The sequence below is a fragment of the Carassius carassius genome, chromosome 42, assembly GCF_963082965.1.
Source record: "Carassius carassius chromosome 42, fCarCar2.1, whole genome shotgun sequence".
NCBI classification, from domain to species: domain Eukaryota; kingdom Metazoa; phylum Chordata; class Actinopteri; order Cypriniformes; family Cyprinidae; genus Carassius; species Carassius carassius.
In genome coordinates, this window is record NC_081796.1 from 18,609,634 (window position 1) to 18,625,980 (window position 16,347).

At 35.8% G+C, this 16,347-nt stretch overlaps 1 protein-coding gene and 1 long non-coding RNA gene across 6 annotated transcripts in view; both read left to right on the top strand.

The window, feature by feature from the left end:
* Nucleotides 1-16,347, top strand: part of LOC132124031 (uncharacterized) — a 130,376-nt gene that overhangs the window by 18,601 nt on the left and 95,428 nt on the right. The gene's annotated exons all lie outside the window — the stretch shown is intronic.
* On the top strand, nucleotides 661-13,065 carry LOC132124020 (myb-related protein A-like). 5 transcript variants are annotated; one of them, XM_059534749.1, is made up of 16 exons: nucleotides 661-1,171; nucleotides 3,832-3,931; nucleotides 4,441-4,512; nucleotides 4,954-5,046; nucleotides 5,437-5,657; nucleotides 5,761-5,947; nucleotides 7,251-7,328; nucleotides 7,738-7,836; nucleotides 8,358-8,591; nucleotides 9,044-9,436; nucleotides 9,530-9,669; nucleotides 9,761-9,875; nucleotides 10,127-10,237; nucleotides 10,380-10,493; nucleotides 10,595-10,774; nucleotides 10,920-13,065. In XM_059534749.1, the coding sequence occupies exons 1-16, from the start codon at nucleotides 1,149-1,151 to the stop codon at nucleotides 11,046-11,048; spliced, it is 2,289 nt and encodes a 762-aa protein (XP_059390732.1). In that variant the 5' UTR covers nucleotides 661-1,148; the 3' UTR covers nucleotides 11,049-13,065. The 5 variants fall into 5 exon arrangements, with proteins under 5 accessions (XP_059390732.1, XP_059390733.1, XP_059390734.1 ...); XM_059534750.1 differs by having other exon boundaries at nucleotides 10,923-13,065; XM_059534751.1 differs by having other exon boundaries at nucleotides 10,383-10,493.

Consider the following 16,347-nt stretch of genomic DNA (forward strand, 5'->3'; position numbering starts at 1 on the left):
GTTGTGACAACTATATATAATATTACATTGTAAACTTTTATATAATATTGAGTGCTATTCCTCATGACTAAAATAGAAAAGAATATATGTACTCACACGCACACACACACACACACACACACAAAATATTATATTATATTATATTATATTATATTATATTATATTATATTATATTATATTATATTATAGAGAGTATGTGGTATGTTGAAAGTGCAATTCATCATTAAAATAGAAAGGCCTGTAACGTTAGGAAATATGCAACACTGCAAGGCAAATGTTTGTAAAATTGTAAGTAGTTAAATTGCCTGTTGTTTTTAACAGTTTAATAAGTTTTATGTCAAACAAAGCAGATATATTCATGTTTAAATTTCCAAAGACAAAATAAAATCACAAAATACCCGCAAGAGGGCAGCAAGGGCTTACATAATTAGAAAGCTCTGTAAAATGTTCAATAAGAACATTTTTACGTCGCAGTGCTGTAAATCATATTCAAAACCTGCCAATAAAGCGTATCCTTCCCTAAAAAATACCTTTATGTGATTTATTTACACATAAAAAGTTTTAGCGGTAAACCTAGGTAATTTCATATGACCATTTGCAAATAAAAAGGGCGTGAGCAGTTCAACGAGAGCGTGCTGCTCCGCCTACATCTCTCCACCAATCAGCGGCGAGGCCGCGTGCGCAGATTCAAACCCGTTTCCGGAAGAAGGCTGGGCGCGAGATTCGGCGGGATGGACAAAAAATGAAACAGAATGAGAGGAATAACCCACGCACACACTGAGAACACAGTTCAGAGTGACAGTACAGAGGGGTGTGTGCGCGGTCAAGGCGGGCAAGACTAACACAGTTATATTTATAGACTTTTTTTTTTTACCATTTTGAGATCCCATTGGAAGTATTCTTTTTTGACTTCTGTAATTTAATAACAAGCATTTTGAAAGTACGTTTTACGTTGTCATATTTCTTGCATAATTGCTCTCGGGGATGTGACTGTACGGATCTGAAGCTTTTCACGGAAAATAGTCACGTGTGACAGTAGCATGTGTGGATAAATATCAGCTGTGGGTTCTGATTTCAAGAAGAATTGCAACATTGGATGTTTTAAAGAATTTTCCCTTTGAAAAGAACTGGACTTGGACACAGTTTTCATGGCCAATATGAAGTCTCGCAGGTGAGATGATGGATCTTATTCACTGCCTTGTAAACTTAATCAAAATCATATCAATAAGAACTATTTTAGCTGTCTTAAGGATTGTGTGCAAATGTACAGATCTTATGTTGATGTTATGTTTTGAACTTACAAAACATCGGGAGATCGTGTAGATTGTTTATATCTCGAGTTTTCAAGATGAGTTCTTTGTGTCACAACAGAAATTGCTATGGCAACAGTAAAGCTCAAAATAATAGTAATTAAAAAATTATTTGCACAATATCATCTAAAACGTTAATAAATATTGGTATTTCGTTTGATATGACAGTCCGATCCCTGTGACGTATCATGTTGCACCTGCTGACCCACAAGGTTGATCATGATCAAAAGACAGTAAAACACACACAACACACACACATATTTATTTATTTATTGCTATCATCTACAATCGTATTTCCTCATGCCAAATTTCATTTGTCAAACCTTTTTTTAAGTAAATTATTGTGTTAGCCTCAATGCTAGCGGTTAGCCTAGCTGTCCCCTATTGAAAAGTACAGCTGGAGTGTACTAGCATGCTAATCGGCTATTTCATAATATCTAAAGTAAACTTGGTCCGAAATATAAACAAGTCACCAGTGAATGAAAAAGTTTTACATTCACCTACGAAAAAACCAGAATGAAGGGTAAGTGCAAGTGGATTATGGTATTAAATGAAACAACTGTGACCTGCTGCATTTATAGGTCATAACTATATTATAAGACCATCAATATCTAGTTATAAAATAGGGTATTAAAGCAGATCGTGAATATTTAATTACTTGTATCTTACTCTGTGTATAAATGTACATGTTTGTTATACTTTTACACTCAAAATACATTTTCTGAAAAGCTATAATAAAGTCTATGATTCAGGTTGATTTGATTAAGGTGGAAAAGCATTTGCCATATACAGTAATATAGTCACTAATATATAACTTTTATAAAAAATTTGAGGTAAACAAGAAGCATTGGACTATATATTAATGTGTATTTGAGTTGTAACTAAAGGACTAGTATATTCATCAAAAGAAAGTATATTCATCTTGTGCATAATGTTTGACACACAAGCACTTATTCACATCTAGTTTGGTTTATAAAACTGTCCGAATCCGATTTTCCAAACGTGGATGTTTATAAGGGAATTTGACCTACATCAAATGGTTGTTGTACCTAAAAAAAAAATTTTGTTATTAATGGATGAATGGAGATTTTAATGTTTGTGGTCCTGGTATTTTTTATTATTTTATTTTGCATATTGATTTTTTTATGTAAAAATGCAGAATTTTCTGTAAGGCTCATGTTTAGGGGTAGGCTTAGTGTTAGGGGATGTAATATACAGTTTGTACTGTATAAAAACCATTATGTCTATGGAAAGACCCCATAAAACATGGAAACCCAACATGTTGTGCATGCATGTTTGCATTCTCCCTTGTCCTCTCTTTGTTGCTATTAAATCGGGATTGGTAAATTTACGTGTCACATTTTGATGGAAGATATCTGAATGTCATTTCAAAAAACAAGATCAGCTGCAGGCCTTAATCTGACAGACTAGAATTGTAGTTTGTCCAGATCCTATTTGTGCATTTCCACTGGCCAGGCATTACTTTGGCCTGCCTCCTGACTGAACGATGCATGCAGATCACCACTGAAGCAAACCAAGTCACCACTGAAGCAAAACAAATCACCTCTGAAGCAAAACAGGCTTGTGCATCACCTCACCCCTTCCTTGAGGGTGAAGATCATACTAAAGCATGTTTCTTAAATGAAACACTTCTTTCATAGGGTGGCTTGTAATACTGAGAGCCAATGTTTCAATGTTAAATATGCAGACTGGCAGAAAGAAGGATTTTGGACTTCCATATTTGAACCGCTTTAGTCCAAGTTGGACTAAGGCCTAATAATACACCTAAACACATTTCCTCAAAACTTTAGACATTACAGCAAGTCATTCTGGTAGAATGTGCCATGCATACTTCTTAAATGATAAGACTTCCTTGTTCCTTTCTTGCTCTTTTAGAAAATCTTTCAGCTCTGGAGCAAATAAGGTTTGAGCTTGGTTTATGTTGACAGTCACTATTAGCATCGGATAAATTATTTTCCATCTAGTTTGTGCTCTGGTATCCCAGGGAGAATTAACTACCCAGTGCATGGTGTTGATTAAAAACTGTCTACCTCACTGCATTGGTGAAATGTAACCAGGCAACAAAGCATTCCTATAGACTGAAGTCTTGGGCAAAGTAATTGTCAGTTTGATTTACTTGTATGGACATGACTTGAATTAAAATGTTTGGAGAATGGAATAAAATAATATTTAAATAAATATAAAAATTAAAATGCCAACTAATGCACTGGAATAATTTGAATAATGTTTGAATTCACTTTTGTAGCTTGCATTGCCAACTTGCAGAGTAACTAATTACACCCAGGCATGTCCTGGTTAACGAGCTCGCTGCTTTTCTAAATTGTTTGCATCTTGTATCTACAGATGAGTGCTCAAGCTTGTCTGCTCAACGGTTTGTGTCAGACAGACAGTTTGAGAGCAATGGCTTCTGTGAGACAATGTTTGTCCAGTTAGACAAAATAGAAAAATGCAGTTTTACTCTTCCTCTTCTATAATATGTGTTTGTGTTATGTGGCTGCAGTGAAGATGAGGATGATGAACGTCATTCTACAGACCCTGTCAGCAGAGACTCCAAGAATTCCAAAAAGACCCTGTGCAAAATTAAATGGTCCCGGGATGAGGTACTTTATGCATGCATTTTTATGCTAATTCTTATTCTTCTACATAGAATAGCATTCAAAAGTTTAGGGTCAGTGCATTTATTTATTTTTTCAGAAATTAGTACTTCTATTCGGCAAGGATGCAATCAGTTGCTTAAAAGTGACAGTAAAGACATTTATTTTGTTAGAAAATATTTCAGTTTCATATAAATGCTGTTCTTTCGAACTCTCCTTTATTAAAGAATCCTGAATATAAATATATCATGATTTCCACAAAAATATTACTGCATTTTTATCAAATAAATGCAGTCTTTGTTGAGCATAAGGGACTTCTTTCTTACTGACCACAACCTTTTGAATGACAGTATATGATATTTATGTTTCAAATGGGATTATTCTTGGAAACTTCTTAGGTTTCTATGATGAAACAAGAAGGAGTGGGGAATTACAAAAGTGCTGTTAGTTTTGCTGTAACAGCTTTCTAGTTGTGTCTGAGATGCAAAACCTGATGATATCTCTTTCATGAACAGGATGAGAAGCTGAAGAAGCTTGTTGAGCAACACGGAACTGGTGCTTGGAAATTAATCGCCAATTATTTCCCAGTAAGTAACTCGCTGTATCAGATGCTTAATCATTACTCTGAAAGTATTTTTAAAACGTGGCTGGAATATTCTAGTGGAGCTATGAAGTGATTTTTTTATTATTTCACATACATATTAATCTTTCTGAAGGAGGCAGTTCTCAGAAGTATAATTTAAAAGATTTTAAAATGAAATTAAATGTTGATGAAACTATATTGTACCATACTATACTATTTTACTATAAAACATCCAAAAAGCCACATATCAAGTTCTTTATATATATCTTTAGACCCAAAAGTACAATTACTGTCGAAATACTAGATAGAATTTCAGTGGAACTATTGTTAAATGCATGTTGTATTGTTAGTGACAGGCCTGTGTGTTAGTAAAAATGTTATTATAGGTGTACTGTAGGTGTATTAGCTGCAGGTGTTGATGTGGGATTTTGTTGCACTTTGACAGACAAGGACAGATGGTCAATGTCAGCACCGTTGGCAAAAGGTGCTCAACCCGGAGCTGGTGAAAGGACCCTGGACAAAAGAGGAGGATCAGAGGGTAAGATGAGCCGGGTGCTCTGTGTCTTCAGAGGAAGACGGATGACGGATTTGGGCGGGGTTTGATGATCTCATAGTCTTGAGTCTGAGTTTTGTCCTCCTCCTCTACTACCAAAAGAACTGAAAGCTTTTGTTGCAGTATCCTACAACACACTGTTTAGAAGTTGCATGACACCATTCCAAAAGAAATGACATTTTATAAACACGAATGGTCACTATCTGCCCTATTCAGCTTATAATGTTAATATAAATTTAGAGGTGGTATATACACTACCGTTCAAAAGTTTGGAGTCAGGAAGACTTTTTAAATGTTTTTGAAAGAAACCTCTTATCCATTACTCCAATCTTTAGTGACACTTGTGTTCTGAGCATCTGTTTTACATCTCAACAGGTTATTGAGCTGGTTCACAAGTATGGGCCCAAACGGTGGTCAGTTATTGCCAAGCACTTGCAGGGCCGCATAGGCAAACAGTGCCGAGAGCGCTGGCACAATCACCTCAACCCAGAAGTGAAGAAATCCTCCTGGACCCAGGAAGAAGATCGTATTATCTATGAAGCTCATAAACGTCTGGGCAACCGGTGGGCTGAGATCTCAAAACTGCTTCCTGGACGGTAAAAATCTGTATTTTAACTCAAAACCTATGCAGAATATAGAAGAATACCAGAATGTCTGTGTAGGTCAAATAATGACCTTTACCTGACCGGACTCTTACAGGACAGACAACTCCATTAAGAATCATTGGAACTCCACCATGCGCAGGAAGGTGGAACATGAGGGTTACTTGCAGGAAGGCAGCAAGAGCTACAGCAGTGACCCTGGCCAGAAGAAACGCCCCAAATCCAGTCAAGCTGTGGAATATCAACATGACCAGAATCAAATGATAATGAGTGGCCAATCACAGGTGATAACACTCACAGTGATGCTGTGTTTGCATCAGTATTATATGTCATACTTATTTTTTCATACTTACATTAATTTACTTAAAATCTATTTCCAGTAATTTTATAGATTAGAGTTTATATTCAGGGATTAGAATTTTTATATATATATATATATATATATATGGGGTGTAACGGTATGCAAAAATCACGGTTCGGTACATACCTCGGTTTTAAAGTCACGGTTCGGTTCATTTTCGGTACAGTAAGGGAAAGAAATGCAAACATTAAACTGCAGGTTGTTCATTACTATAAAGTTTTGTAACAATTTGTTTACACTTTTTTTAAACACTTTTTAATAATAATAATAAAAAAAAAACATATATATATATATATATATATATATATATATATATATATATATATAATAGAAAAGAATAAGAAATAAAATACTGCTGCAAAGTTCTTCACTAAATAAAATATTCTAAGTCTCAAACCAATATCACATAATAAAATATAATGAAAAATATAAATAAATAACTATGATTACAGTGCAGCATTATCAATCCCAGCTTGTAGGCCTGCTCATATTTAATATATATATTTATATATATATATATATATATATATATATAACTTTTCCAAAGTGTAAAGTGCAGCAACAATAGTTTCAGTTTTTAGACCTGCTTGGATTACGTTATAGCGTTGGACCGATCGGAATTAAGAGCAAAGGTCTGTTTAAATGCCGACGGGAGCTGCATTTGAATTACGGTAATTTTTTTCCTGGTTGTAGTGATGTTCACACTCGCGTGATGCCCTTTGAAAACCTTAGAATCTGCTGCAGGGCGGGATTTGCGCTGAACGCGGAGACTTCCGCCACTTAATATGTTCGTGTGGAAACACGAAAATGTACCTATGTTCCGCACACAAAAAATTGCATTCGGTGCACACGTGCACCGTACCGAAAGCCCTGTACCGAAACAGTCCGGTACGAATACACTTACCATTGCACCCCTAATATACTGTGTGTATATATATATATATATATATATATAGCTATCGGTCAGTATTATATGCATGCTATTTTCCCTTATTTTGACATTTAGATTAACTTTACATTATAATGTTGTGATGCCTGAATTCACTTGTAGCATTTAGTTTTTGGTATTTTATTTTAAATTTACTTACACAAATTATTATAGAATTTTAATATCAACCATTATACTGACAATCATTTTCCACTGAAGCTCTATTTATGCTTAATTCAATAAATATCAGATGTGAAGTATTTAACATACAAGCTTCCATACTGTTTTTGATTGGCAGCCACCCAGATATCCATATGGTTCACAAAGTGGCCAGTGTATGGAAAACATCAGTGGCGAGATGTCTAGCTTTATGTCGGTAAGTCCCATGGTGCAGTTCTCACAGCATGCTTAAATCTTCTCTATATCTCTGAACTTTCTGCTTTCTGAAGTCTCTTGTCTTTTTTATTTGTATTAATTAAAAAAAAATCAATCTTATATGTTTGTGTTTAATTGTTTAATCTGCATGTGTGTGGTGTGGTGTTAAACTGCTATTTATCTCCTAATTTCACCAATGCAACTTTACAAATTTGTATGGATTGTAAAATAGTTTTTAGAACATATTGGCATTAATATAATGTAATATCAAAGACCTAAAATGCATCTGAATCCTGAGTGGTTTTGCTTGGTGAAATTCAGGACCTCATGAAAGTCTCGTGAAATTGTCAGTAAAGTTTGTGTCTCGGCCTCTCTTTCCGCCTCTTCCCCCCGGTTCTTCTTCCTCACAGCCTTGCCATGACGACCCAGACAAAGAGAAAAGAATTAAGGAGCTAGAGCTGTTGCTAATGTCAGCTGAGAGTGAAGTCAGAAGACAGTCGGGCCCTCGTGTAAGAAACACTGTGTGCGCATAGAATAGTGCTCTATAGGTCCCATCGCCTTCCCTCATTCCCATCTTACTCCCCCATACCCTCATTTCTAGCTGTGCTGCTCAGTAAATCCTTCCCGGCTTCACTGCCTCCCTGCCTCGCACCCTCCTTTGTGGTTTTATTAGCTAAAACTACAGCAAGTGACAGCTTTGAGGCATGAAAGCATGTTTTTTTTTATCTTTTTTTTTTTTTTATATTTAGCATATTATATTCACTATACATATTTTACTTATTCTCATACTTTACATATTTTCTACCATAGAAAATAGATCGCTTTTATTATTTGTTCAGTTAATATCATAAATGTTTACAAGAGAATTTAGGATAGGGTCACAAAGTAATATGAAATTCACATATTATAAGTTAAGTAGTGTAGGTTTATTGGTTAATGTGTGTTAACTCCACTAATTTCTTTTTATTATTATTTTATTTTTTTCATAATCTCTCTCTCCTCACTGAGATGAATGTTTGGTTCTATACAGAATCCAGAGAGCTACTCCAGCTGGTCAGACAGCCTGCCTGATGATACTGTCACCACCACCACAGACAGTTTGGAGGACCGAGGGGTCGAGCTGCGTGGTTTAGAGGAGGGCCAGCCTGCTGCGATGCCTCTTCCTGTCTCTCCCAGCAAGTTCCTGGCTGCTGAGGCTACTGCTGTGCTGTCCACACTAGAGACCATCCCAGAGTTTGCAGAGACCATGGAGCTTATTGACTCAGTAAGCAGAGAATTACAAAAATCTGGTATAATATGTATATATTATAGCATATATTGATTATTTATGAAAATATATTATAATATTTCGGTAATTTATACAAGTTGAAAAGTATATATATCCAATAAGGATTTTCTTTTTTATTTTGACAGATTTATGTTATTGAATTAATAAAAAATAAACTTAGGTGAGCATTAGATGATGAAAAATAGGGGAAATGAGCATGCACAATTAAATATCAGTATTGACCAAAAAACAAATCTTAATAATTTTTTTTTTTAATTGTATTTGGTCTTGAATGTGTCACACCCTGTTCAACTTAAAAAAAGGTGGTATTTATTTTAGGTTAGGTATGAACTTATAAAAAAATGTTATAGATTTAACATTTTCTATTTTTCCCAGTTGCCTTGTTAACAAGCATGCATATTTTTACTTGCCACCTAATGAAAAGTAAGGCATATGTTTTGATGCTCCAGGATCCTTTGGCCTGGAGTGATGTGACCAGCTTTGATCTCACTGAGGGAGGCCCCTCTCCAAAGTCCACTAACCCCACTGATGTTTGTACGACCCTGGAGAAGTGCACAGAAAGCCTGGCCTATCCAATAAATGCTCCTACTGTCCCAGCTATGAGCAGACAGTGTGCCGCAGTGAACCAGGGCAAGTCTTTGGCTATTTCTAACACCTGCATGAACCGATTCAGCTCTCCACTACCGTCCATCACGAGAAAGAAGAGGAGAGAGAGAGGAGATCAGTCACCTGCAGATGAAAGGAGCTGTGCATACATAGACAACAGTGGGAACTCACCAAAAAACACCCCTGTTAAAGGCCTCCCATTCTCACCCTCTCAGGTATGGCTAGATTTATAACACAAAACACCTTTCAGGCCACAGAAATGTTTGAATTCATTAAAAACTTTTTCTTTTTTTTTTCTTTCCATTTAGTTCTTCAATGTGTCTGGTGGTGAGCCCTTGATCCTCGACAATCCAGCTCTTACATCCACTCCAGTGTGTGGACAGAAATGCCTCCTCAACACACCCCATCATAGAGAGACCACACCAAAACACCAGAAGGAGAATGCAGGGTCAGGCATTATTCTTCACCTCTGCTGTTTGAGAATATCGAGCTGACAATCTCAGAATCAAGAAATGACTAATACTATATTGTCTTCACAGATTCAGGACCCCGAAACTCCATAAGAACATCACAGTCCACACTCCAAGAACGCCCACTCCTTTCAAAAATGCCCTGGCCGCCCAGGAGAAGATGCACGGCCCGTTAAGAGTGGTGGTAAGTCAGAATGAAAAAAAACTTTTGAAGCTGTGTCATTATTAAGAGGCCTACAGCTATATGGAAGAAAAGAAGAAGAAAAAATTTGTATAAATATTTTAACAGTCCCAAAAACTGGCTTCATTTGTCAATTTATTTGAATTTTTAAGTTAAATATTCACTTAATACTATAGGTTACATAAGATTCATGTGTTTTTATCGGTGCTTCGCTCATTAATTTGCCTTTTGAGATGTTATATTTGTGTGTTCAGCCCCAACCACTGGCACTTCTTGAGGAGGACATCAGAGAGGTTCTGAAAGAGGAAACCGGAGCTGACATCTTCACACAAGTCCAGAACCAGCCTCAGTACAGATCTTATGAGGTGCTGGCCACTTTCTTACATATTTGTTCTCAGTCATTCAAATGGGTTTATCCTAAATGTTCAACAGTTTTTACCTAAACTTAACTTGACTTAAACTGAACACTAGTTTTTCTTTTTAAATCGTGTCATTTGGGGTTCACAGCAGATGGAAGCTCCTGCAAGGAAAGTGAGAAAGTCTTTGGTATTGGACAGCTGGGAAAAAGACTGTTTAAATGTACAGCTGTTTCCACAACAGCAGATTAACAACAATGGAGCGGTAAGGCCGTTATCATACTTTACAAACTAATGATGCATCATTAGTATTTTTCCTTTTTGAATTTGCAATGCTTTTGTTTTCCCTCTCCGCCTCTCTTGTAGTCTCGCAGTGACGACCTACTGACCAGATCCATGCTCATGATGCCATTTACAGAGAAAGAGGAGAACTCTTGCTCTCCTACAGCACTGAAGGAATCATTTTCCATAGTTCACTCCCTTAGCCCACAGGACAAGAGAGGAAACATGACCCAAAGGAGCCCACCTTACCAAACACCCACTCTGGTAATTCACTCAGGAAAGAATCTGATAAGATATTAATCTGTTTATATCCATTATATCCACCACATAACTGACTCTCATTAACTCAATTCTCATTAACAATAACAACAACACCTTGTCAAGCTCAAAAACCTATTTACATATCCAGCAGGTCAACAGCGAGTGGGAAGCGGTGGTTTTTGGGAAAACGGAGGATCAGCTGATCATGACCGAGCAGGCCAGGCGTTACTTAAACACCAACCCCACCACCTGCATTTCCAGAGCTCTCGTCCTTTAAACTTCACTACTGCACTACAGCAACCTCCTCTTTTCCTCTATCACACCGACATTTAACCTCTCAGACAATCTGGTGTAGGAAACAAAACACTCACTATGATGTTTGCTAAACACCTGTTGATGTAACAATGTACCGCTTAAGAAAAAAACATTTATGGAAATGTACTCATATGTAGTCAAATACGAATTGCATTAGATTTGCAGAATTTAGCTAACAGTATTTTAACAGTTATTTTTATCCATTTTTAGTGTGCTGATTTTAATGGCTGCTTTCAGTTAACTTTTTAAAGAAGGAATAAATCATATAATTGACATTTTCAGAATTTTAAAGCTCTTTTTAGATGATTTTAGAGACTGTTGTTAAGGATAGGGGAGCACTGGCAGTGTTGCACTACTGTGGTGAATTGTTAGGGTGAGGAGCAGAGACAGTGTTGAGGAGTAACTGGATAGCACTTGCAACGTATTCGTTTCCGCTCCAAACATAACAAAGGTTCCACCCCGATTACTTTATTTTATTTATTAAATTTTTTTATGAGTAGGACACTCACTGAATGTATTGTATAGCATGAATCTGCTAAGTTAACGTCTACTGGAAGGTACCTCGATCATCTTATTTTTATGTTCTTTTTCTTTTCTTTTTTTTCTTTTTTGCTCCAAAGTGAAGGTTGTTTAAATGAATTGTACTTGGAGAGGGGCATAAAATTGCTGATTTGCATGTTCGCAACTGAAGTATAAATCCAGCATCTTCGCTGCTTATGAAAATGTTCTCAGTTTAGCCAATATCATGTTTGGTATCGATATTAATGCACATGTTGCATTAAAAATAACACGTTCCAAGAACAGATACGTAGGTGAGATTTGTTCATTAAGAACTGTAGGTTCTATTTATTAAATCTTTACTAATTTATTTATTTTAAAGATATAAAGATAATCATTAATTCTATTTCTTTTCTGTTAAATATTTGACTACCTTCCATTACATATTTCTGATTTCAATAACACTGCCACTAATTTCTCGGACTGTACAGTAAATCGAATATCCTTTCAAAGTTTCCGTCCGGTTAACACCAATTGGTTGACCATGATAGTAGCAGCAAGCAGCATTCAACCTCCAAAATGTGGGGAAATTGCACTTTTTAAAAATATTATATAAATGTTGGTTCGTCAGTAATATCTATCGTTTTATGCCCTGTCGTGTTTACATTTTGTTGTATGTGGGGATTTTTATCGGTGGCTAAATGTATTTACACATCATTAACACTGACATGTCAGGACTTCATCTGAAAGGGGAAATGGTGTAAACATAGTTTCTCTCTTCCACTTTTTAGCTCTGGAAAAGTTTTTGTAAAGTTTTGCTCGCTGCTACTGAGAGTTACAGCAGAAATAGACATAAGCACAATTGGCTGAAGGAAGTTTAGGACAATTGCTTTGCTCTCATATGAAGTGAAATGTTGAATGAAATGTCTTGCTTAATTATTTTATACTAAGAAGAACCCATGTAAAAAAGTTTCAGGTTATTCACAATGATAAGTTAGTCTAAGAAAATGAAACACTACTGTTGAAGGATTTGGCAGTATTAGAGTTGTATTTTGGGTTTTAATACATTTGTCTTATTCAAATTGAGGAAAATGTTTTGTTAAAAGTTTATTTTTTGCTAATTGTAACCCAATATTGTAATGCAAAAACTGACCATCTGAATACATCTGTCCCTCATCATATCCATGTTACCGAGAAATAAATTTATATTTGGGTCACGTAACGTTGTAGATAACTGTTTAATGTCTTCATTTTACCGTCAGAATTTTTGTCTTGTTTGTTGCTCTGTAGACTTGAGGGAAACAAGAATATGTAGCAAACTGACAAGCAGCACACTTCATCTGACATACTCATTTCTCATGCAGTATGTTATGTATTTGACATTATTTTCTGCTGAACAATTATAACCTGCTTCCTTGATATTACAACCAACTCACCAATAGTCATGTTGTCATTAAAAATAAAAAATATGCTCTTCAAAATGTGCCATTTGTGTATTTTTCTTTATAGGTTGTGGCTTATTCTCTGAAACTGATTTAAACAGTATTTAACTTTTTGATAGACAGCACTTCCATCCTTCCCAGGACCAAATTTTTCATCTAATAATCACCTTCTTATTCATGTCACACTGCAAAAGGCCTCAAAGAGTCCTGTTCTCTTCTGAAGGCCAGGTGTTTACAGCAGTAATGGAAGTTGACGGCTAGCCGCTGTCACTTGGCCAGGGGGGTGCCTCAATCTCTGCCCTTGGGGTCCGTGGACCCACACCCTCCCTGAACAACACAGCTCTCCACAGGTCAGCTGCTCTCTCTAAAGAGGCCCACTCGCCCATGAAATAATGTCTTGTGGCTCTATTGTTCTGCATGTCTGTTGGTTTTGCAGGCCCATTCACTCAATTTCCCCTGAATAGAGGGGCACAAGGCTCCACTGACATGCCTTCTGCTGCTGACGGCCATTACAAGCCTATAACACATGTGCTCTTATAAGTGTTTTTTTTTTTTAATTTAGAGAACACTTTGCTATTGTATTTTTCAGATGGTCAATGCAGGCTTGAGAGATGTCAAAGGACCATTGGGGATAAATTGGTTGCCTGGTTTTTGCTTTTGTACAGTGCACCGTGTGCTTTATAGCTACTGAAGCCATTTTGGCTCAACGCAAAACAAAAACCTGTTGTATTCTCTGACAGTGATGTGTAAATTTAGAAACAACTTTAATCTTTAGGTTGAATCCAAGCCTTGATTGATTTGATTATTGGTCTATGAGTAGAAAAAAAATACTGCAATTACTGGCTGGCTTATTTATGTGTTTTGGACGTTTTTCAAGGAGAAGTTCTCAAAAAAAAACACCTGGGAACATATTATGGAATACATTGTCTTTAGTTAATCACGGGTCTAAAATATTTGTTGTAAATTTATTTTCAAATTGTATTAATTTATATCGAGATTAATTAGCTACCTTTAAAAATATTTATTCAGTAATAACAAACGAACGGAAAAGGCATGGAAATTCAAACGCTAACCACCTCTTTTCATGAAGAATCTACAGCAACACAATGAAAAAAAAACATTTTAATACATTTTTGTAGTTACCAGAGTGAATGTGAATTTTTAATCTTTGTTAATGATTATACAATATATATATATAAATAATGACAAGAACAACTGTGTTCTAATTTACAGCCAAACGACTCTTATGAACTGGTTCTTTTTAGTGAATCGGTAATACAGCTCAGGAAATCCCAATCGAATCACGAACAAATAACTCTTCTGAGTCAGTTCTTCTAATGAATCACTCAAAAAGACCGGCAAACTTGTGAGTTCCCGCTTTGTATAGGTATGATGAATCCTTCACTAAATGAACTCACTAAATTTGTAAATTGTATTTTAATTTGATTTGAATTTTTTATTTTATTAGTGATGTCCTGCCCAGAATAAAGCAATTGTGTACTTAACTGTGCTTAGTTCACCCAAAAGTGAAAACTGTAACACTACTCACCCTCAAGTTGTTCCATAACTGTTGACTTTCTTCTTAAAAATGTTGGTTACCAAAAAGATTTGGTTATGCATTGTATGGACAAAATAACATAGACATTTCTTAAAATATATTTTATGTTCCACAAAGGAAAGAAAGTTATACAGATTTGGAACCACATGAGGGTGAGTAAATTATGAAAGAAATTTGGGATAACTGGGCCCATCAAACATAAATAGAATCATTACTGACTGATATGAAAGTATTCTCTGAAAAACCCCAAATGGAAAGAACCTATATGAGGATATATGCGCATATATGAAACCTATATGAAGTTTATATGCACATATATGCTGCATATATACAGCATATGTGCACATATATGGTAATATATATGTGCATGAAACCTATATGCAGTTTATATGCGTATATATGCTGCATATATACAGCATATATGATATATTAATGCAGAACAGAACATTTTTATTAGCAAACATGTCTGTATATGTACAAATCGCTGCACAATCATTTAATCCCGAATGAAATTGAAGTGCATTTGTTTGTGGTTCATAAGATATATGTATAAAATTGATGTAATACATTGATATTTTTGCGTGCATCTATTAATCATTTTGAGTCTAATTTCATCCCATAGTTTTCCTATATTATATGTACATATATGTACATCCACATATATGTACATATAATATAGGAAAACGGCCAATTTTATATATGTCACATATATTAAAAAACTGTATCAAAACCTATATTAAAACATATATGTTTATATATAGGTTTTTTCCACGTGGGACTGACAAAACCACCCTGACTGAATATTGGTCACTCTTTTTCCTAATATAATTTTTTATTTTAACTGCAATAATGATCTAATATAAGTAATAATATACAATATATGATCTATATATAATCTCTTGAGTGGGAATATAGCACCATGCACTCTTTGCATGTATGTATGTGTGTGTGTGTGTGTGTGTGTGTGTGTGTGTGTGTGTGTGTGTGTGTGTGTGTGTGTGTTTTAGAGGTGTCCCAGTGGAGCATGTGGTACAGAACTATCCTGTGAAGCCCCTCCCTTGGGTCTGTGTGCACATTGGCTGCCATTGTGTGCAGTAGACAGCAGATGGTAGGCTATCGCAGCAGTGACAGACCCAGTCATCTGGCAGGCACCCACAGTTCAGGCGGGAAACCCAGGCATGGTGCTCCACTGCCAAAGGTGCCCATTAATATAGGTCAGTCTTTCCACTGGTTATGACTGCCTGACTGCTGAGAGGTTGGACACTAAGCTGGCCAGGCACATAGCTATACTGTAGAAGCCTGCTATAAATAAACTCATTTAGATCATTTTTGAGTTTCGAGAGCAAAAGGGGCCCTGCCAACAAACAGAGGCCTATAGTGTGCTGTGTAATGTGTTCATATACAGTGTACGTATGAATGATTCTGCTGTCCACATAGTTTAGTATGAAAGCCTGTCTCTGTCATAAAATAAAAACATAAAAAAGGTCATTGCAACTTTTTATTTTACAATTCCCACATCTCATAATTTTAAGTTATGTTGAAATGCATTCTTTCTCAGAATCTCAGAGTTATTTCTTGCAATACCTTGCAATTTTGAGTTTTATCTTGTAGTTCTATTTTTTTTTAATCCTGCAGTTACATATCAAGTTTCTTAAAGTAAACATTTTTTCCTCAGAATTTTCTCTTTTCTATCTTTCGCCAGAAATATCGTCAATGACTACAATTCTGATTTTTTTCTTAAAATCCATGAGTTTTTATTTCTT